Genomic DNA, 22,202 nt, shown 5'->3' on the forward strand with positions numbered 1-22,202 from the left:
TCGATGCCCTGACCTAATATTTCGACACGCTAAGCTTTAAACAGGGGGATCTCTTCAACACCAATCTCAAGTCAATAGACTTTTTAGGACTTTCTGGTGTTTTACACCTTAGTATTCGGCCAAAGACAAAGAAAATACCCCAAAATTTTCGCGCTCCTTTCGCTCACGTTATTCTTACAAAGTCATAGAGGGCGCCAAAATCAAAATCTTTTTGAAGCTGCTTCCCGAGTTTGCCCGAATTTTAGTCGACCCACCACGCTACTGATTATATGACTGATAACTGATGACCAATGAAATGACTTTGCTTGACCTTATTGAAATGAATTTTATTTTTAAGTTTTTCCGACCAATTTCGAGACCAGCCGAGAGTAATGGCTTCTTAAGGAGAAACTCTTATTTAATCTTTTCATCATCTCGATTTGTAGCATCCAACCAAACAATCACAATATAAGATGGATTTCAACCACAATAACAGAACCAACCAAACCTTAAATCCGATCCAGAACATTCGACCTGCATCCGATATCCCGATCGGATTACGCACAATCTTGACAGTCGCTTTTGTGTTGAACTCATTTGTTGGGTATTTTGTCTTCTTCTGGAAACAACTCCCATGGAACGTCAATAAACTCATGCAACATATTATCTTATGTAACTTTATACAGCTAATATTCGCTGGTACATACGATCTTGTCAGCTATAAACATATCCAACAATTATTTATGATCAGTGATGATTGCCAACTTGTCTATCCAATCTTTAGTGTCACAGTTAACAACCCTAACTTGACGACTCTAGCAGCGTTTGCATTTTTCTTGTACAATACATGCTCTAATTTCGAAGACAACATATCAGGAAAAACAGTCAATGTACTTCTAGTAGTCGGTTGGATATCGTGTCTTTTTCTATTTTCACCGCAAGTTTTTGTTACTGATCTTACACAAGTCGATCAGGAATGTTACAAAGAAGCTATGACTGAGATCACAGATATGAGAGTTTCATTCTGGATCGGCATTCTGTATTTCCAGCTAAATATCATTATAACAACACTGATCTATGTCACTCTTTGTTGGCGATCAGTTTTCAAATTGCTGTCAAAAACTTATGCGAATATTACTAGTGATGAAAGAAACTCGACAGTTGCCACCTTGTTACGTTCAAAGTACCTCACCGAAGCCATCCAACCTGCAAATCAAACAGTCCAATGTGACGTCACGTTTGAATTAGCGGAGACACAACGAGAACGTACCGAAAGATTCGTGATCAACCAAAACAGACGTACTGTCACTTTCAGCGATGTATCAGACTCAAGTTCCTCACCCAGTTACCCTAGCAACCATCAGCAGTTACGTTGCTACCGTATGGCCGTTAAAAGACACAAAAATGCTCTGACACTACTCACCCTGTTATTGGCCTCTCATATAATAGGCATGGTACCGAGTAACTACTTCTTCTTTTGGTATTACTTCAGTCAGTTGAGTTGGACCCAAAATAAAGCATTCCCGTTATTCTCCACAACTACCACCCTCAGTTTCGCAGCTACCATTTTAAGTCCGTTAGCATTCATGGTAACCCAGCGACGTATTTGGCTCCACCTTAAATTGGTTCTGCGGAGAAGGCGTCGTTTTTCACAGAGTGCACGATATTCAAGCAGAGGTCAATCATCATCATGTGATAACCAGAGAAGATCTCTACGTGGAAACGGCATGAAGAAAGAAACGGCTTTTTGAACATGGTGATCTTGATAAAAAATCGCAATGGACTCAAATTCAAACGGTTTTTCGTCCCTTGAGGAAACTTAGGCAAATTGTCTTTATAAATTTCATCTACCAGAACTTGAACGATCACCGTTTTCACTTCGTGGAGACGACTCAACTATACCTAAATGTTAATTTTATTTTCCGTATGGATGGTCTTGATTTTTAACATTATCTATAAAGTACTTTCTGGCGTGGCATAGCCGATAATACTGACGTTCAAATACCTTGACGTTGAAATATCGCTTTGTGAAAATGAAATAAAGGAAGAATACGTTTTTTTTTCCGCACAGAGCAGCTTTGATAAGCAACGTGTGGAATATGTAGTATGCTTTTGATTGGCAGAGCAACTTTTTGAACAATTTTCAAGATAAAGGAATCAATGAGAGTATAAGTATCAGAGTATAAGATCGTCTTCAGACGTTACGGTTCAGTATCGCTCCGAAACGAAATGGTTCCAAAACACTGTCTGAAGGTCGAAATTCGATACGTCCAAAAAGAAGACGTTACAAAGAAAACAGATCGAAACGGTTTCGTTCCACTATTTTCATCGGAACAGATTACTTTGAAACGCTCCGAAATCAGTATGAACACTTCCTATCCGTGACAAATACGAAACCGTAACGCCTGAACATAGTCTAACTCGTAACTGTGGTCGGAGTTTATTGCCACATTCATTTACGACGCGGCATTTAAAGACTGACCATTTTGTAAATCAAGACAAACGATCGAAAAGAAAACTGAATCTTATTCAAGACTATTATACAAGGACATGCATGGGGAAATTTTCATAGTGGAAGTTTAAGTTTATGATGTTTATAAAATGTAACACAAAAGATTGAAATTTTGTCTTGGAATTCTTTTTGGAACCCTTTATTACCAAACCTTTTAAGAGTCTTTTTGTCAAGAAGACTGGACTGAGTAATAAATAAAGCTCAGACTTTAGCAATATCTGCTTCTTTGACTTAGGAAAAGTTACGTAAAGGGTCAAAGCTTAGGTTATCTTAGAGTCTCTTTTTTTGGTGTTGAAATAAAAGTTCTTTTGGGGTGCACTTATTGCTCACGAAAAGTTCTCAAAAAAAACTAGGATTTTGTTAAATTTTGATATCTTTAAATTTATCACTTAGGCGAGGCCAATTTAATTTGTTGTTTTACGGGCCAAGCTACCAAAATAAAGGGTCAGTGGGTCGGCAAGAAAATAAAAATAAAAGTACAATTTTACCTACAAAATATCCGAAAAAGGCAACAAAAACTACTACATCTTGACAAAAATGCGAAATAGAAAATAAAAAGGCACGAAAAGGTCGAATTCATTGATAAAATGAAAAATTGAACATACAATTTTCAAAATCCTGGAAAAACTACTAATATTTTGAAAATTTGGGAGTCTGTAATGAAGATATAAATGTACAATCAAATTGAATTTTATTTTTTGATTTTGATTTTCGGAATTTCAGAGTCGGTCGGGCCTGTAAAACAACTAATCAAATTGGTCTCGTTGATTTTGATTTTCGGAATTTCAGAGTCGGTCGGGCCTGTAAAACAACTAATCAAATTGGTCTCGCCTTACAAAGAGTGTAAAAATTGATGGAAGACCCGAAGATCAATTTTCGTTTTTAATCGTGATAATATTATTTTGAAAAAAATGCGAAATATATAAAACTATTTTGTAAAAGTTTAATACAAAAACGAAAAGTACAAAATAAATTTGACCTTAAAGAAGGTTTGAAATTAATTGATTCCCAAATATCGAATTCTTTCAACAAACCACGGAAAAAACTAAGCAAAGATAAAAACACGACAAATCCACTTACAAATATATTTCCAACAACTTTATCAAAAGACAAAGAAAACAACCGACACAATCCCTCAAATAAGCTTAGGATAACCAGTCCTATATTTGAGTACTTTCAAAAACTTCATATCTTTCCGCATAACAGTAACTCGTCGGCTATGAAAAGCACATAAATTAGATTCCTCAAAAAATCGAACCAAAAAGCTCTCCGCTGCTTCATGGAGTGCTTCCAAAGCCAATGTTTGTATACGAAGGGTCTCATCAATCCCTGGAATTCTGGACACGATTTCTTTGACCAGCCGACAGAACGCCAACTTAGGAACCAATTTGTGGTTTGTACGTCGGAAGAAACGTATCTCTTTCAGAATTTTTGACCTTTGTGATAATTTTCTGAAACACGAGGACATACGAGCGGTAGAAAATAGTTCGAACGAGTAGCCAGTCGGCATCAAATTTAAAATTAGCTGCCAGAAATCAGAGATGAAACTACTGGTCTCGGTTAAGTAATTTCTTCACACAATCGTTTTTTTTATAATAACAATTTTATAAGAACATTGAGGCTCAGATTCAGAAATGCCAGAAAATAAAAAACATTCTAGAACAATGTTGAGCTTGGAAAGGCTTAATAAACGGTACAAAGTTTTTCAAGGTCCTCTTCAATACTTCTTTATCCTTGAAAGAATAACTAGATTATAATAATTTAACCCTCAACATGCCAAACTAAAATAAGAACGTAGGCAAGCCTGAAATATTTATACAATATTCCCCCTACAAGGCATAGGCGGTTTTAGACCATGTCGCACTTATCAGAGGAAGAGATTTGTAAATGTAATTTCATTTTCTTTTGACGAGCGTTGCACTCCTTCGCATGTTTCCGACGTAGTTGCTCTACTGTCTTAAATCCACCAGTCGCTACCAAGGTATTATAGCCTTGACCCTGTCCATGGCCAGATAAACCGAAAAAAAATAAGACATTGGATTACCTTTCATTTTTCTTCGGAGCTTCTACCGGAATTTTCTGACTTTTTGATACGTCAGAGTCACTATGGTTTTCTTCGAATAGTTTAACAGCAATGCTTGAGTTTCCTTCATTTACATTCGAATTCTCTGATGCTATAAGTATAAATAAAAAACTGCTTTAAAATTTTATCTAAATTGACTGTTTGAGATGGTATAATTAGTTTTGCCTACGTTTTGATATTCCTATTTCTAAAACAGGACTAAAATCAATTTTCTGACTATCGACAATGTCTATCGGCTGAAATATCCTGCTAGTATCCACTAACGGATTTATTCTCCCTATACTACCTGAGGTTTTGTAGAGGTCTGCGATTCAGACTAATTCTCACCGGGTCACAGAAACCGAGGTGTCAAAACAGGTCAAAATAAGCTTTATTATTAACCTTCCTCAGTGTCATTCTGCACAGAATTATTTCCAAGAATTTCTTCAATCAAGGATGTGTTGTCTTGCTCCGTACCATTAGTACCTTCCATAGATGATCCCATATTCAGTGTTTGTGTGGCCGAGTTAGAATCGATACTTGAGGGTGATGCGTGTGATGATTGGGGAGAAGAAACTCTGTCAGCAGGTGTTGAAGTTGATTTTGGTGATGCTACTTTTCGACGCCGTTGTTGTGTTTGTTTCGTACGAGCCATGATTAAGTGAAATGATGACCAGGAAACTCACCTTGAAAAGTAACAAGTAAAGTAAAGCATTTTCAAAGTTATTCAAAGTTTCAATGGGGTGTGTTATTCGAATAAACAGAATTCAATTCACTGAAACTACTTCTTCCGCAGCAAATTATGTTTACTCCGCGCTAGCACGTATTCACTCTAAAGGCCATGGCTCCGTAAGAAAATCTGCTCAGGTTGGCCAGATTTAGGGTGAATATTAAATGAGCTTTTGAGCGCGGTGATTGACTAAAGCAAAACAATCGCACGAAAACAAGCCAAGAACCCAATCGCTTTCACTTTCGTTTTCAAACAAAAGCGCTTGTGATTGTTTTGGCTGAACAACCAGGTCAGATCGTCACATTCGCCGTATCACTTTAGAGCAGAGCAAAGTGTGTATGGTGTGCGCAGAATGGAGATGATCTGTTATGAGATTACTTCTCCCGCCAATTTTTCAAATTCACCTGAGGTTGATATTTTACAGACCGGTCCGTATTTGACACAAAATGCTCATTTTCAGCATAACCACTCGTCTGATGTTGCTGAAATTCTAACTGCAAGAATGTATTATCAATACCTAACTAACACTTGTCAAAAGTATTTTTCAGTCACTAGATACAGTATCCTAGGACTGGTTGAAGCAAAAAGTGTCAGTCAAAGTGCCAAAAAATGCCCCAAAAATACATGTCATGTGGAGTTGTGTCACAAAAATTGAGCAAAAAAAATTAAGTAAAAAATCTCTTGATTTTCGGTATTTTCATCATGTGGTGATGACTTCATCCATGATGCCAAAATTTTCACCAAAGATGCCAATTTATATTTGGTGCACACTTGCAAAATTTAAATCAATTGGGATAAACATTTCAAAAGTTTTTCAAAATCGAAATTGCACCTTAATGGAGCAATAAAATTACGACTAGTGAAAATAATGAAACGTAATCGAATCGCAATCGAAGAGTCAATTCATGGCTTGGTCAATTCCTCGATTGTGTTCGATCACGTTCAATTACGTTCGATTGACGAAAGCATCCACCGAAGGAGGACTTCAAAATATCTGTTCTGAAGGCACGTTCCAGCTGGATATGGCGGTCTGTTCTTACAGAACTAAAGAAAAAAGTCTGCTGGAAAAAAGTGGTCTGCTCTACTGAAGATTGGGACCAGCTGGAAAAATATGATCTGTTCTACTGAAGATTGGGACCAGCTGGAAAAATATGATCTGTTCTTATGAAAAAATAGTCTGATATCTTATATTTATAAATAACGTGTCTAAGAATTTCCTATCTGTTCTGAGGGAATTTAAAAAAAGTCCTGAATGTGGTTGCCTGGAGTGGCAGCTGAAAATTCTCCATCTGTTCTACAAAACATCTGGAAATTGTGGATCTGTTCGAACTGTTAGCTGGAAATTAAGTTTCTGTTCATAAAAGTCCTTCAATGTCAAGCTGGAATTTGGCGATCTGTTCTTATAAGATTTTGTCAGCCCTGGTAGATAAGAACAGTTAACTCGCGTAAAATCAATCGCCTGGTAATCTCGTATCTGTTCTGAAAGTTTTTTTACCTCCTAGCTGAAAAAATATAACTGTTCTGAAGTAAAAATTTCTCGCCTGGAAAACAAGGAACTGTTCTTAATTTCGTGGAAATCCTTCCAGCTGGCAAATCAGAACAGATATTTGCAAATTTTAGGTCGGTGGCTGCTTCTGGATTGATGGCGTAATCAACAACCGAGCAGGATCGATTAAAAATATAGTACAATATAGGGCTCTCCAAAAATCCCAAACATAAAAAAAACTCCCAAAACAAATCTAATGCCTTTAATCAAGAAGGCAAAAATCTCAAAATATCATAAAAAGAATTCCCTTTAACTTTAGAACGCCATGCCTAAAACCAAAAATTTATCAAAAAATCGAATTAAAATGTTTTTTTATAAGTCAGTGGTCAGAACTTGTTTTCAGTATAAATGCAGTACACAAAACTTACGATTTGATTGTAACCACGATAAAAGAGTTCTTTCATTTCCAGAGACATTGCAAAACTTTTATGGTTAATTAACAGAATTAAAACGAGTGTAAACTCACAACACTATCGCCCACGAGAGACCAACTTTCAGTTCCACACGTGACGGCTTTTTATTCCTCGGTTTATTTTTGTTATGGAATGTTGCACAATGGAACGACTTCTTTTTCCAAATATAAACAATCGAATGTCTCCCAAGAGACACTGCAATGACTTCCATTGTAAAAATACAATCGAACGTTGAAAATAACAAAGAAGATTTTACAACCCAGCCTGGCCACGGTCGAGTAATTTTCGTTACGAATTTGTAGCAGACTTGAATTTGTTGATATCATTCTTCAATAACTGGCAGTGGGAGTGCAAAGTTCTTGTTGAATCACATTACGGTAAGTTTGTTTGATTTTTTTTATAAATTTTTCAGCTTTTGAGTTTTCCTGCAACAGAAAGAAAAAAAGTTCAAAGTTTTAGAATTGAATGGAGATAAGATGAATTGGTACATACTTTTTGCCCCCCTTTTTGTCTAACTTCCAGCAGTGTTATTAAGGGTTCGAATTTTCGATTTACTAAAAACCATATAATCTCAACGTCCAGATAAGAAACGCATGAGAAAATTGTTTTTTATCTCGAGAAATTAGAAAAGTTTCGGCAAAAAAAATGCACCAGATTTCATTAGAAATATAGGGAAATCCGTTTTGATATTGGTGAATCTTTTCGTAACGAAAGTGCAGATCGATCATTACATGTTTTTTTTTATAAGCATTGCATCTATAAGTATATGTAGGCTCAGATATGGGGAAAAATTAAGCATATGACAAGCATTACTTGAGCCTACGAAAAATATTTTTTTCCTGATTTTGGCTTTTTTTGGCTGGAATTTTACGGATTTTCAGTATTTCCCTAAATTTATGCTTTAGATTTAAGCATCCCCTCAAGCATTTTTCAGCCTTATTAAGCTTTCGACCTAAGCATCTCTGAGCCTCTCTGAGCCTGTTTTCGGATTTTTGTATGCTTATAAAAAAACATGTAGTACAATGGCATGAGGTATACACGTCTTCTTTTTTATAAGAATACACTTTATAAGAATGTCCATGATGAAATAACCATAAAATTAAGAATATGCTAAGAATATCACCATCATAGAATTTTGCTACTCAAGGTAAGAATGCCACTTTTAGACCATTTTAAATTATAAATCGTCAATTAGGATCCTAACCTAAGAATGCTGTAAGAATATGATTTTTCCCAAAAAAGTTAAGAATATCCATGATGAAATGGATTTACACCATTCTTATAAAAAAAAGCGTGTATTTTAACAAATATTCACCTATTTTTATTTCAGTTTTTTCAAAGAATAACATAAAGATGTCAAGCGTTTTGGAATTGAAACATGAACTTGGACCAGATGATGGAGGTATATAATAACCATATTTAATCAAACTACGTCATTTTTAGTTCTGCCAGTAAATTTTGGTTGAGGCTTAAAGCGTTATTTTTAAATATAATATTGATGCCTGCTCTATTTATACTCGGCTATTTCTTAAATCTGATGGACAGGTTATCCCCAAGAGCAGCAACGGGCTAGGGTATGAAATATCTGTTTTTGAGGTCCCTTTCTCCTGGAAAAAAACTATCTGTTCTGTATCCTGGGCTCTCCTGCAATCAAGGTCATAATATATTGAGAATTTTGGCTATTTTAACGTTTTTCAAGATTTAAAGTTCTGGCGAGAAAGTCGATTTTTGGCTATCTTTTTAATTTAATCGAATATTTCAATTTGGGAGGGGTTGGCAGACTTCCAGGCTATATTCTGAGTCTTATTGGACTATTTTTGAACTTTTGGATCCTGAGATCCTAAGGTCCTAAGTCTTAAGTCTCATGTTAAAACTCAGAGTTAAAACTCTACCCTTCCAACCTACTTTAGAGCACTTACAAATCGATTGTGGTTCAAAAACTTCCCGGTGGATTTCCCTTTTTTCTCAAATATTATGACCTTGATTGTGGATTATATCCATCTGTTTTGGTAAAAAATGGGATTCCTGGTTCTCAAAGAAATATTATGCTCCTGGAAAAATATAACAGCTATTCTCTAAGAAAGTTAAAATGCTCCTAGAAAATGAGACCTTTTAAGAAAAATATGAAGCTCCCTGGAAAAAAATCTGGCATCGGCTGTTTTTCAAAATTTAGCTCCTGGATTTTTTGAACGGATTGTCCGCTGGAAGATTGTACAGTAGGTGTGTTTTTCCTTAAAAAGTGCTTTTGGATTTTAAAAACAGATGTTTTTAAGGCGACCCCTGGATTTTACCTGGGTGTTTTGAGGAAAGTTTCTCCTAGATTTATCCATAAAATTTACTTTCCTGGAAAAAAAGATCAGATATTTCAAAAAATATGCTGGCGACTGCTCTTGTATCCCTAATTTGTTCTTTGGTAATGACTTGAGCCTTAAATGGATGAAATTTAGTAAGTGCGGAATGAAGTTTGAGACATGATTCCAACTTAAAAAACTAGAACAGGTTAAGAACTATTTTATAGGCTTTGAAGTATAGAGCCGAGCCATAAAAATTTAATGTTTCTAATAGAAAAATGTAACTTTTTGATACCAATGACCCTAACCTTGCAACAATTCAACAATCAATATCAAAATACCAAATTTTACTTGAAAATTTGGGAAAAGATGTAAAAGTTTTCATACATTTATCACTGACCACTTCCGCTGTCTTTAAATAGCACAATATTGTCAAGAATCTGAAATGATAGGTCTGAGGTTTTTGGAAAAAGTCGAAAAACGAACAATCAATGTTTATTAGATATTTACGTGAGTATTCAGGAATGAAGTCTCAAAAGTCAAAAGGTTGAAAATTTTCATCCTTTTTTCTTTTAGTTAAAAGTTCACCAAATGGAGTTGCTTTCAATGTTTGCATCAAACCAGCTCAAAAGGTCAAGAAAGTATTAGTTTATTCGCCGAGCACGAAGAAAACCTGTGACGAAAAGATGCAAACTGTTATTCAGAACAGAACTGTAAGAAAAGACCCTAAATTAACTCCCAAACGAACCAAATCCTAGAAAATCCTCCCTAAAGCCAATGCAAAGCCTTGAAATTTTCATTTTAACATGTGAAAGTCAACGCAAAATTTTGGTAACTCTTTACACCCCTACGAGACATTTTCAATTAATTTAGAAATCACGCCCTTATCCAACTTTTTTGGTCATCGTAGCTGCCTTTGGATCCATTTAAAGAGTAGATCGTTTTTTGGTAAAGAGATTTTTTAGGTGTGGAATATGACCCTCTTCCACTCCCATTTGCCCAGTAATTACTTAAATCTCGAATCCTGATCATCTCGTATAGTTAATTTCGGATGTGGTCTGAACACTCTATTGTACCCTTACTTAGTGAAAGTAAATTATTTTTCTACAGATGCTTCAAAAGATGAAAGAGAAAGAAGAAGAAGCAAGAATCCAAAAGTAAGTTTGAGTGTTTTTCACAACAGTGATTTGAATGTAGCTCTGTCAACAGAGCAACCATCTCTTTTCATCGTTTCGTCCAACTTAACTCATAAATTGCCGTCACTTGGCCGAATCTTTATTATCTTGTAAAATACTTTCGCGAATTCGCTATGTTTAAAAATTTCAGTCAAAACGCTAAAATGAGCCAAGAATCGTGAAAATCACAAATACTTAAAATATTGGGATTCTCAAAATATAACTACCGGTAGACTTATAACTATAAATTTCTACATAGAGCTTTGAAAGCCAAACGTCAACAAGAAGAACTTAACGAAAGTCGAAAGAAGCTGGCAGAAATGAAGCTCTCACAACAACTAGAAAAGGCCGAAGAAATCCGAAAAGCTAATCAAAAAGCCGTCCTCGAAAAAGCGAAATATTGCTTAGAGAAGGTATTTTTTCAACTAATCACCGTGTTTCAAAAATTGCTTCAACTTCAAGTATTAAAAGACTATGGCTAAAAATGCAAATAAACGTGTCAAAGCAAACACTACATCTACTTCTAATCGGTTCTGAATGAGAAAAATTTGAATCTATAACTGATTTTCAAGTGTACTTTGTGGTCCAATTTTAGTCTGAAAATATACAGCAATTTAAATGATGCGATTCATAAAATTTTTAAATTCTTTTTCTCTACACAGGTTGAATATGTTCGTAATTCTAACCAACAAAAAATCGCGGAACTTGATGAAAAAATTCGACAAAATTTGACTGAAGCTGAAGAAAAACGAAACGCACGATTCAGCGAGATTCGAGAAAAGTGTGGCAAACATGTTGAAATCGCCAAAAAGACTGCTGAACAGATAAAACAAATCAAAATGAATCGAGACAGTTAATCAGATGGGTCGCTGTATGATTTAAGCCTTTAAATAAAAAAGGAAAATGGTGAAGGTTTTTTTAGAATTTTTAGTTTCAGTTTCTGTTTGTAAATTTTTTTCATAAATCATAATTGGAATGATAAATTAAAAATTAGAAAGATAAAATTAGAATCAGAATTTAAAACAAAAATGGCTTCGTATAAATTATTTTCAGGTACCCAATAAACATCCCTATATCCTTAGAGAACTAATTTTTGGGAGGGCTATTTTGGCGCAGTGCATTAATCATAAATAATAAAAAAAGTGTGAATTTATTTTAACGACACAGCAATTTCTACAAAACCAAAAACTTTTTCTACCGGAAAACTTGGTTTCGCGAATTACAAATCGTTGACTTTGCATTAAAAGAAAACTTAAAATTCATGAAACAAGGTAGAAACACAAAGACCTCCGAACATGACGTTCGAAATTTAGAACGGCATGTTTTTCTCCAAAAAGTGGTACGAATATTTCTATGACTGTTCGATTTTTTCTCTGAAAACTTTCTATAGCGGTCGGTTTTCTAAAAGCTTTCGTACTGTATAGTTGCTCTCATCCAGGGAAATTTAGGCATTAGTCTCTTTCGTGCAAAAAGGGTGGCATACTATTTTATTCAAGTCAAAGAAAATATTATTGGAGTGACAAAAGTGATTCAAAATATACCTAAGTGTATATATTTTCGCGGGTACTAAATTTCGCGAGTTTTACGGCAAAATTAGACCTTTTCTTTTATAACCCTTATCTTGAAAGATATCCAATTACCTTAAGTGGATTAATTTTGGCGTGGATTTAATTTGGCGATCGGGCAAAATGCGATTTTTGGCGAGGATTTAATTTGGCGATTGATCAATTTTGTAAAATTTGGCGGGGATTTAATTTGTCGAATTGGGAATTTGGAGACGCTTAAATGGATGAAAATTACTACAAAATATACTTAAAAGGTGTGATCTTTCGCATAATACTCTTTTTGTTAAATTTGGCGAGGATTTAATTTGGCGAATGGCCGATTTTTGAAATTTTGGCGAGGATTTAATTTGGCGAATTTTGTCCAAATTCGCCAATTTTAATCCCCGCCAAAATTAATCCACTTACGGTAAGTAAATTACGAAGTTTAACACAGGCGAAAATTTCCAGAGTGGCGGTCGCGAAATTTAGTACTCGCGAAAATATATACAGTATATGGCCCCCAAAACGGAGGTTTTGCCTTAATGAGCCATGTTTGTACTTTTAAACCTGGGAAAGCTTAAGATTCAATCCTAACACAATTCTCTTCAGTCCGAAAAAAGAAAAATACAAAAATGATTTTCTTCCTTTTTTTCTCTTCAAAAATTAGTTTCGAAAATCCCTTTTTTGGACTGAAACCGTCAAAAGTCAAACAAGATTGGAAATTAACCCCTAAAAACTGGGTAACTCTGGAAAGTATAAACGCATACCAACATACCAACCTCAGTAATTCAAAGTTTTTCAGAAAATTCGAAATATTTCACGATAAAATTAACATTAGAGACTGCTAGTATTTTGCACGGGATTTTGCACTCAGCCAGGCCTGAAACACTTATTGTTTTGTTATGATTTATTTTTGCAAAATTATCAAAAACTAACTATTTCATCGTGTCATTAATTCGAGAAATGTTTAAGTGATGGGTTTTTGTATGAAGATAAAGAGAAGCAAGAGTAAATTTTGACTTAATGTGACTCGACTTTGACTGAAAAAAAATCATACAAAAATCTTTATTCTAAGAAAATTATCTTTTGAGAAAGAAACTAGACATGTTGAAGCTTAATTCACAAGAAAAATTTTTAACATTCCTTATTTTCTGAAATCACTAGATAGATCTCAATTTCGATAGACGTTTTGGGGGCCACATACTGTACACTTAAGGTACACACAGTTGAAATTCTGCATTTCAGTGTTGAGAAATGTTGAGGAAGTATATATTACAAACTTATGAAAAAAATAGAGGTTAATTCTTTCGTGAATTACGAGTAATGTTCAATCTCTATCAATCCTTTTACCTAAGTAATTCAAAGAAATAAAATCGCGACGGAATATTGTCGGATTTTTTATACCTCAATTTTGAAATACTGGCGGTACGTGGTTACACCCAAGGTTGGAAACTACATCTTATTACCCTTCATATCGTTTGTTCAGTTTCTGACGGCTAATGCAATCTAAAAATTATAGTATCTATTTTCGTTTTTGAGACATGTTATAACTTACTCGAGGCATGAAAAACCCTGAGGAAAGTGGCTCAGATAGATCAAGCGTGCAAATAAGTTCCCCTCTTATCGAAAAAATCTGTTCCCGTTGAAGTTATTTAAGCTCTTTCTAAATCCTGGAAAGAGCAATGGAGTTACTTTGTTTCAGAAATGGATATTTGTCCACGAAATATTATAATCACTGTCGACCATCATTACTAGTACTACAGAAAAGTAATATATAAAGATAAAAGCAATAAATAAAAAAATGAGGGCCGCGGCATCGAGGAGCAGCGAGTTCAGAGGTTACTTTGGTCAACAATGAAATATATTACCAAGACAATTAAAAAAACGCCTTTCACACCATTGCGTACGAGTAATATGATACACAAATAAAACAAACAAAATACTACTGCGCGATTCGTTTACGCATGCTCTGTAACTTTTCAATCCAACGTTCTTTTCGCACTTCAGGAGTTTCACTGAAAAGAGCGCCAAATAATGGTTCATGACTGGTATCCTGTTTCAACAATAATGCTTCTTTTTGTTGAAAAGCTGACATATCCATCGATTGATACATATCACTTGCTTTATTCGCATTCGATTGCTGGTTCTGTTTATTCTTCTTTTTCTTCTTCTTTCCTTTACCAGCGGTCGGTTGTGTTGTGGCTCCACTCAAACTCTTATAAAAACTTTCCTGAACAAAACCGTCTTCCTCAATTTTCCGTATATCATCTGCAGAAGGTTTATTGGCAATTAATTCATCTTTTGGTTGTTTCACTGTCAGGGCTGTATCAGATGTTGTCAGTAAACGGATTTTCTCTTTCAAATCTAATTGGTTGCTACCTTTACTCGCACGTCCTCGGCTTCTCGATCGATCGCGTGATTTATCCCTAGACCTATCACGTGATCTATCATATGATTTCGAACGATCACGTGACCTCGAACGTCCCCTTGATCTGTCATAAGAGCGATCACGCGATCTTCCACGACGTCTATCGTACGAGCGGTCACGAGATCTGTCGCGAGAACGCTTACGTGAGTGTTTCTTATGCTTGCGATCGTATGACGAACTACGGGATCGGCTTCTTGATCGTGATCGCCGTCGGTGTTTCTTTGATTTACGGCTACTCCGACTTGAATCTTCATCCGAACTATAACTTCCCATGTTGTATACTCTTTATTGTTGTTTTTTGTCTTCTTGTTTGTTTGTTTTTTTTGTTTTTTTTTTTTTGCTGAAAGTGTAAAAAGTAAGGTGTTTGAGAATACGTGGATATGATTAACAATGCAAAAACATTTCTTAGCTGAGCTATTCCACAATAAAATGTAAACTTAGATCAAAGGAATTACACACTCCTGTATAAAAAATAAAAGAGGGTTTAGAAATTTCAGTTAGCCCAATTTAACCCTAAAAATAAAAGTTTCGACAGTTATGAGTTGGAAAAACCTTACCCGAAACCAACCTCAAAATTAATTATAATTTAGAATGGAACTGTAATGTAAACTATAAAGAAAACATTAAATAATTCGAGCAATGGAATTCGAGGAATGGATGTTATCAAACTATTTATTGAATGTTCATCTTCTAGAAGGAAATTTATAACGTAAAATTAAAAAGATATACTAAAAATTCATGGATGAATTATCGATGATATAAATAGACTTTAAAGAAATATTCTAATGTACTGCATGTAAAAATAAAAAATGATTAACGAAGAGTTACAAAAAATTATATTGTCATTTTTAGTTATTTAGTAAAATGAAAATTTATCTAATAAATTCAAGAAAATTCGTTTTGATTAATATAAAAATGCCAAAACAATTTGACTACCAGAATTAAATACATCTGCTCCCAACAAACAGAACAAATTGCAAAATCAAATACCAAATCGATTTGATTGTTAGAGGTCAACAAAATGCAAACGCTGAAATCGAGGACATCAAAGTATCAATTAAAGTGTTTACTAAATTTCGTCGAAGTAATCTCGAAAATACCTCATTTGCAGCTTGGTCCGTCTTCATGATATGCACCATTGCAATGTCTTCCACGGACCCAACAGCTGATTGGTTACAAGTGAAGTATTGATTGATTTTACGTCACTTTCAACCAATCAGCTATTGGGTCCGTGGAAGACATTGCAGTGCTGCATAGTCCAAATACAGTTTTTTTAAAGTGTCTTTCCCTTGCCAGACTCTGTAATGCTTAAAGATTAGATCTTTAGAGATAGAGCCACTGTTAAAAACCTAATTACGATTTTATACATGCTTAAAAAAAATTTATCGAAGTAGCTGTTCAACAAATCTTCACTCATGGAAAGTATAAATACTATTATTAAAAGCTTTTTCCTTTTTCGCATCTTCTTGCAGAAACTTCTTCACACACGACATGATGGGGACACAAAACTTCTTATACCCGCGGCGTGTTAAATGTAAATAGTCAGCCATGTCTTCAGGAAAGATGACACCATCTGAACGAACAAACCCAGGGTCAGCATTGATTAAATGAGTGTTCGGAATGGTTGATATAATCTGTTCGATACCGTAATTGATTTGATAGATTTTATTACGCAATGGATTGTCTTTTTCTCCACGTGGTAGCAAAGCCTTCAGAAAAGATATATCAATTATCGTTTTCGACCGTAGTCGCGCGGTCAGGCGCGTGCCACTTAATTATTTAATTATCCCCTTAAACTCGATCCAACCCTTTTTTGACACATTTTTCTATTGTCTATAGGTGCGAAAAAAGGACTGGGACGGTTTTGGTGGGATGAAGCGGACAAAAAAATGCCCGCGCGGTAATTGGCGGCTACGGTCGAAAAGGTGTATTATAATAGCGCTCCGCAACATATACGTCATAATTATTACTTTTCACTTTTTTAGACATTTGTACGAGTTGCAATCCCACAATTCAATGCGGCTCAATCAAAGATACGTGCAAGTTGTTAAATATCCTTTGTCAAATTATGTAATTAACGTACAAAAGAGATTAACGCAAAGGTTGATGGGATTGGAACTCGTACAAACACATCGAGAGTAATGATTATGTCAAAAATAAAATCTATTTTTAGATTCAGCGCGGTGAAAGTTTCATCATATCTATTGTATCCTGGACCAACAAATCATAAATTTTTACGACTCAGTGCAATTATCTGAGCCATATCCGTCAAAGCCACTGGCAGACTTAAAAATAGAGCAACATGGGATTGTGAGGGATTTCCGTCAAAGGGTTAGTCTTTTAAAGTCGACTTTCGTGGATTCGAATTCGAACAGGGAATCTTGTTTGTTCGAATTACAAAGAGATTCAAATTACCAAGTTCGAATATACAGTTAAGATAATAATTTCAGTATTTTAAAGGAGAACGTTATGATTCTTACGATAAGAACGATCTTAGTGTCTTTCAGTACATCTGCCACACTCCAACAGATTGCTTCAAGAGCATCCACAATTTCATCAGATGAATGCTGGTGATTATTTGTACCACACAAAATAACAACGACCTGGAGAAAACAAAATATAACGTGACAAGATTAAATTTATATATTTTTTTTTACTTAAAACTATTGTGTCAAAAGTCATAGCCTCTAGAACACGGTGCGCTGAGGTGGAAAAAAGTTTCCGACCCCAACGAGCTTCCTTCTAGAGGCTATAAAATTCGCTGCAATAACTTTTTGTGACAAATGATTATAAAAAGGATAAAAGAATAAAAGTAATAGTTTTTAGGAGTAAGAAATTTTGTCAATAAAACATACATAAGTGTAATAAAGTCAATCAGAGAGTCGTGAATATTGTTGAAAAACCATAATAAAAATACTTTAGGTTTACAATGTTGAAGAAGGCCATTTTGTAGTCGCCATAAAACATGTTCAGTCCGGTCGCCACCTATCCCGGCGTTCACAGCATTCAATGGTTTAATTGTATCTTCCCACGTCTGAATAAACAAAGAAATTGTTATTTTCTGATAAAAATATTCTGCTAAGAACTGATTTGAAAATTCCTATTGTTCCTATAGTTTTTCTGTTTATTGAATATGTTGCATTTAGCATCTACAGTAGGAACCCATTTTCGTTCCGTTTGTGTCAGGTTGAAATTTGAGAAGTTTATATGGGTATATGGGGGGAACTGATATTTTCAGAATTTTCTGGGGGTAAAGCAAAAGAGGGGGGAAACTAAAAAACTGAAAAGTCATACAGTATATGGCCCCCAAAACGGAGACGGCCCCCAAGACGGAGGTTTTTATTAAAATAAAGATTCTGACTTGCAGATTTATCAGAATTAAACGATTTTTGTTTATTTTGAAAGAATGATGGTTATACTTAAGAATGAGCATGTTTTTGCTGGTTTGAGACGGATTCAAAATAACATATTTGCGTCTAAAGGAAATATTTTAACACCAAAATTAGATAAAAATTGCATATAACTCACTCTAACTCCTTGGATATTGAAAATAAGTTATGAAAACGGGGTATAGGAAACTTTCTACACCTAATGCCGTTCAGAAAATGCAAATACATTTGTGACTTTAGAGGCTGGGTAAAAGATATAGCATCTTGAAGGTCAACCAGTATTTTGGAGCCCTAGAACAGGGTGGCCACACTTATTTTAGATGAAAAATCCAGCTTTTTGGGTCAAAAACATCCTTTTTTCCAGGTATTTTCAGCTGGAAAATGTACCTTTTTCCAGCCTTAACCCAAAAATCTGTACTTTTTTCCAGCTATAAGCGAGTGCAAAATCATTACCAGCGGATACCCCTCAAAACCTACAAAAAAATAAAGGTACCCTCTATCAGAAAACGTAGGTGGAATTTTAGGCTGAAACTTTATGTGTTGAAAGTACGCTGTCTGTGGTATTTCATTTTATGAAAGAAATGAGAAAAAAGATAACAATGCATTGCAATCTTTAACCACGATTAAGTAAATGGCTTAGAAGAATTATATTTTCATATTCTTATAGATCTTGTAGATATTCTATAGATCTTTTTAGCCATCGTGGCTAGCCATCGTATGGGCCCCGGCGAGCCATTTTGAGTGAGGGAGCCAACATTTTGGAAAAAGAATGTCGCCCACCATGGTTGGGCGACGAAGAAGATTTTTCACATTTTACACCCTCAAAACACCTTAAAACGATATCTAATTGGGAAGAATAATAGTTTATGTGGTTTGATTTGGTCTCAAACCAGCTTAAAATAGTAACTCTTAAAAACGTATGACATGGTCTACCAAAAAGTGGGGGGCCACTTATTTTTTGATGTGATTCTTGATAAAATTTAGATAACTTTGAATTTTATAACACTTTGCGATAATTGAAATTCTCGAAATTAGGTATTTTATGAAAGTACATTTATAAGAGGTTGTAAAATAGTGAACTAAACAAATGAATTGAATTTGGTGGCTAGAGAGCCCTTCAGCTTTGTAGGTTTAAGGGGTATCCACTGGTACCTAGATTTTTCAAAGACATTTTTCAATCGGTCATAGAGATCTATGCTTTGACAAAAGAATGTCTGATGAACAAAAACTGAAATGGCTAAAACTCAACTAGACATCTTATGAAAATATATATGTATAATCACATAAAAGTCTAACATTCTGGACATAAAGTTGAAATTGAAATTTCAAAAAAGCTTTTCCAGTTTTTCCAGCTTTCCTGTTTGGAAATGTACCTATTCCAGTTTTTCCAGCTAGTTTTCAGAAAAAGGCCATTTTTCCAGTTTTTCCAGGTTTTCCAGTTTTTCCAGCATGCGTGGTTGACAAAACCGAAAATTTAAATATGAGAAAAAGAAAAGAGCTTGGAATTCCTCCTATTCCTTGAGTTAATAGTTTATAACAAAAAATTAACATTATATAAAAATTTTTCGCTGAATCAGCAAAAACAGCAAATTCTGTCAATTTTTTGCAAAATATAGGAGAAAAATATCTTTAAAGCTTAATATTTTCAGTTTCAGTTGAGCTTTTTTTCTAAAATTTTCACAGCTTATTCCATACATGAATGGAACTATTTTCGAAAGAGATTTGTTTTCAAAAACTTGATTGAGACGTTGTTAAATCAAAATTGTCATTTTGAAAATTTCTAAATTTTCAGTTTGGACTTTGCAATATCGAAAATCTTCAAATATTTCATTAAAATCATAAATTTTACATCCATCGAGTCGTCAATTTAAGGGAAAACACAAATATGTTCATCGTTTTTCCCCCTATTACCACTGGCCTTAATAATTTGATTTTAACTACCCCTCCGTTTTGGGGGCCCCAAACCTGCATTTTGACAACCAGGGGTATACTGTAAAAATTTTATCAAATAAATTTATGCCCAAAACCCTCTAAATCATATTTCAAAACTATGGTCAAAATTCTGTATTCATATCTTAAAGATAACTCGAGAAATCGCTAAAATTTCAAACCTCCGTTTTGGGGGCCATTAGAAAAAAGCTACCTATCTTAAAGCGATTGAAAAATATTGTTGAAATTGAAAATTTTGAAAAAGAACTTCCAGGAAATAAAGTAGAGATGTTAAAGGTTTTTATACAGCAAAAATTTTTGTAAAATCTCTTTTCCTCTAGATTTGAGAGAAATTTCAAATTTGATCGCCGTTTTGGGGGCCATATACTGTAGGGGCAAAAAAAAAGAGGAGGGAGATTTAAAAAAATCAAGAATTTAGTGGGGGGAACAAACCCTGGAGGACACTATGGTAATAACAATACAGTATTGGGCAGACAAAGGAAACCTCAGTATCTTCTAGACGTTGAATAAGTGAGTCTCCAACAAACAGGACATTTGGCTTTTGCAGTCTGCAGCTTTCCACTTGCCTTTGATGCTAAAAATTTAAAGATGAAACATGTTAATATGCCTCAAACAACCATTTTTTTTAAATGTTTATTAGTAGGGGGCCAAGCCTTGGGTTCCGTGACATCTTTTCTATGACCTAGCCATTTTTAGTCTATTCAAAAGAACAGTATATTACAAGATATTTTTGAGAGGGAGGACGCAAATAAAGGCCCGGGAAACTTTTCATGACAAAAATAGTGACGCCATACGCCATTGTGTGTTTTAGTCAGAGAGTTGTTGTAATATAATTTTTTGCTCGGAGTTTCATGCTCTATCAGATGGTACAAATAATTTTCGTTTATTTTGACTTTAAAAAATAAGCTATTTCTCTACCCCTTATTTTCCCTTGCAGTTTTGCATATGGCGTCACTATTTTGGTCATAAAAAATTTTCCCGGGCCTAATCCGCGTCTCCCTCTCAAAAATATTTTGTAATATACTGTTCTTTGGAATAGACCAAAAATGGCTAGGTCATAGAAAAGATGTCACGGAACCCCAGGCTTGGCCCCCTACTATATATAAAAACTTCTTTGTTATTTTTCGTCAATCTCAAGTTTTCTTCTATTTGAGTTTTATTGAAAATGAATCAATCCCGACCCAATGAATAGAATGCAAAACAATATAAAGTGCTTTATAAAAACGCTATCGAATCAACGGCTCTCAAATAGATCAAAATTGAATTTTTGGTAAAAAAAATCATCACTACAATTCTTGGGCTTCGCAGCCCCTTAGGAAATAAAGTGAGTGTTTGAAGAGGACCATGACTTAAAACATTGGGTTCATCAAAAAGAGAAACGTTCAAACTAAAATAAAATATTGGTTTCTTAAAAAAATAAAGCAACTCACCATACTGGACCACCGTCCATCACCTTGAACATCTTCTACGGGGGCTGGTTCAGAGGCTGACATCGTTCTTTCATATATATGCTTTTTCTATGGATTGGTGAAATCAAAATAAATAGTGTTTATGTCAGGAAAAAGCTCTCTTCAATGTAAAAATTTTCTCAAAATACTACCTTTTCAAAGAATTAAAACTATCATGACCTGCGTTTCGGACTAGCTGAGGCTGAACACGAAAATATCTCAATAGCTGCATCAAGTTCTGCTGGCTTTGAGGCTATGTTAATTGAAAATCCTAAAGCAAAGGAATGACCTAGCTCTATTTTAAGCAAAATTATGATTTTAAACCTTGAAAATTAACTTCAGCCAAAAGCCAATTCAATTTTTAGAATGAAACAATCACTGACCAAAATGCTTTGGATTTTGCAAGCATTTTAGATTATATTACAAATCTGTACAGTGCAACTCTAAACACTTACAGGAGGAAAAACTTCAATTTGTCAATCATTTTTTTAATATATGGCGGTTTTTTGCAAACTTCAAAAAAATGATTTTTTAATGCCTTTATCGGACTAGATGAAACGTAAATTACGTGTTGCATTGGGTTGAAACACCCTTTCCTGTAAATATGAAGGTTTACAGCTACACTGCTGTTTGCAACTAAACAATAAAGAATTGAGGTTAGTTGACAATTTCAAACCTAATGATTGCACGTGGGTAAAGGCCACATTTTTGGTACACCTGTCCCTTCCGTTACAC

General features: G+C 34.7%; 4 protein-coding genes across 6 annotated transcripts; 1 reads left to right on the plus strand and 3 right to left on the minus strand.

Annotated features, from left to right (window-relative positions):
* Nucleotides 1–3,290: 3,290 nt before the first annotated feature.
* On the minus strand, nucleotides 3,291–7,309 carry LOC136802445 (uncharacterized). Of its 3 annotated transcripts, none has more exons than XM_067059178.1 (4): nucleotides 5,688–5,797; nucleotides 4,956–5,239; nucleotides 4,536–4,665; nucleotides 3,291–3,942 (listed from the first exon to the last, which is right to left on the minus strand). In XM_067059178.1, the coding sequence occupies exons 2-4, from the start codon at nucleotides 5,206–5,208 to the stop codon at nucleotides 3,627–3,629; spliced, it is 699 nt and encodes a 232-aa protein (XP_066915279.1). In that variant the 5' UTR covers nucleotides 5,209–5,239; nucleotides 5,688–5,797; the 3' UTR covers nucleotides 3,291–3,626. The 3 variants fall into 3 exon arrangements, with proteins under 3 accessions (XP_066915279.1, XP_066915280.1, XP_066915278.1); XM_067059179.1 differs by lacking the exon at nucleotides 5,688–5,797 and adding an exon at nucleotides 7,198–7,309 and having other exon boundaries at nucleotides 3,472–3,942; nucleotides 4,536–4,659; XM_067059177.1 differs by lacking the exon at nucleotides 5,688–5,797 and adding an exon at nucleotides 7,198–7,303 and having other exon boundaries at nucleotides 3,475–3,942.
* Nucleotides 7,310–7,513: 204 nt separating this feature from the next.
* On the plus strand, nucleotides 7,514–11,737 carry LOC136802446 (uncharacterized). Its single transcript, XM_067059180.1, has 6 exons — nucleotides 7,514–7,619; nucleotides 8,573–8,644; nucleotides 10,110–10,246; nucleotides 10,644–10,690; nucleotides 10,968–11,121; nucleotides 11,371–11,737. The coding sequence occupies exons 2-6, from the start codon at nucleotides 8,596–8,598 to the stop codon at nucleotides 11,563–11,565; spliced, it is 582 nt and encodes a 193-aa protein (XP_066915281.1). The 5' UTR covers nucleotides 7,514–7,619; nucleotides 8,573–8,595; the 3' UTR covers nucleotides 11,566–11,737.
* Nucleotides 11,738–14,091: 2,354 nt separating this feature from the next.
* Nucleotides 14,092–15,016, minus strand: LOC136802443 (serine/threonine-protein kinase fray2-like). The gene has a single exon (XM_067059174.1). It carries the CDS (start codon nucleotides 14,951–14,953, stop codon nucleotides 14,195–14,197), a length of 759 nt encoding a protein of 252 aa, XP_066915275.1. The 5' UTR covers nucleotides 14,954–15,016; the 3' UTR covers nucleotides 14,092–14,194.
* A 321-nt stretch (nucleotides 15,017–15,337) lies between these two features.
* On the minus strand, nucleotides 15,338–21,558 carry LOC136802447 (platelet-activating factor acetylhydrolase IB subunit alpha1-like). Its single transcript, XM_067059181.1, has 5 exons — nucleotides 21,450–21,558; nucleotides 20,504–20,593; nucleotides 17,598–17,714; nucleotides 17,161–17,283; nucleotides 15,338–16,389 (listed from the first exon to the last, which is right to left on the minus strand). Exons 1-5 carry the CDS (start codon nucleotides 21,510–21,512, stop codon nucleotides 16,090–16,092), a joined length of 693 nt encoding a protein of 230 aa, XP_066915282.1. The 5' UTR covers nucleotides 21,513–21,558; the 3' UTR covers nucleotides 15,338–16,089.
* Nucleotides 21,559–22,202: the final 644 nt, after the last annotated feature.

Source organism: Clytia hemisphaerica, unplaced genomic scaffold (genome assembly GCF_902728285.1).
Source record: "Clytia hemisphaerica strain Z4C2 unplaced genomic scaffold, Clytia hemisphaerica genome assembly, whole genome shotgun sequence".
Lineage (NCBI taxonomy): Eukaryota > Metazoa > Cnidaria > Hydrozoa > Leptothecata > Clytiidae > Clytia > Clytia hemisphaerica.

Coding starts and splice junctions, on each gene's coding strand:
- LOC136802445 (XM_067059178.1), bottom strand. CDS start 5,208: ATGGCTCGTACGAAACAAACACAACAACGGCGTCGAAAAGTAGCATCA. Junction 4,666..4,955: donor GCAGAATGACACTGAGGAAG/GTTAATAATAAA, acceptor TTATACTTATAG/CATCAGAGAATTCGAATGTA. Junction 3,943..4,535: donor GCTCCGAAGAAAAATGAAAG/GTAATCCAATGT, acceptor CTCGTGTTTCAG/AAAATTATCACAAAGGTCAA.
- LOC136802446 (XM_067059180.1), top strand. CDS start 8,596: ATGTCAAGCGTTTTGGAATTGAAACATGAACTTGGACCAGATGATGGA. Junction 10,247..10,643: donor CTGTTATTCAGAACAGAACT/GTAAGAAAAGAC, acceptor ATTTTTCTACAG/ATGCTTCAAAAGATGAAAGA. Junction 11,122..11,370: donor CGAAATATTGCTTAGAGAAG/GTATTTTTTCAA, acceptor TTCTCTACACAG/GTTGAATATGTTCGTAATTC.
- LOC136802443 (XM_067059174.1), bottom strand. CDS start 14,953: ATGGGAAGTTATAGTTCGGATGAAGATTCAAGTCGGAGTAGCCGTAAA.
- LOC136802447 (XM_067059181.1), bottom strand. CDS start 21,512: ATGTCAGCCTCTGAACCAGCCCCCGTAGAAGATGTTCAAGGTGATGGA. Junction 20,594..21,449: donor ATGGACGGTGGTCCAGTATG/GTGAGTTGCTTT, acceptor TTAAATTTTTAG/CATCAAAGGCAAGTGGAAAG. Junction 16,390..17,160: donor ACACTAAGATCGTTCTTATC/GTAAGAATCATA, acceptor TCTTTTCTGAAG/GCTTTGCTACCACGTGGAGA.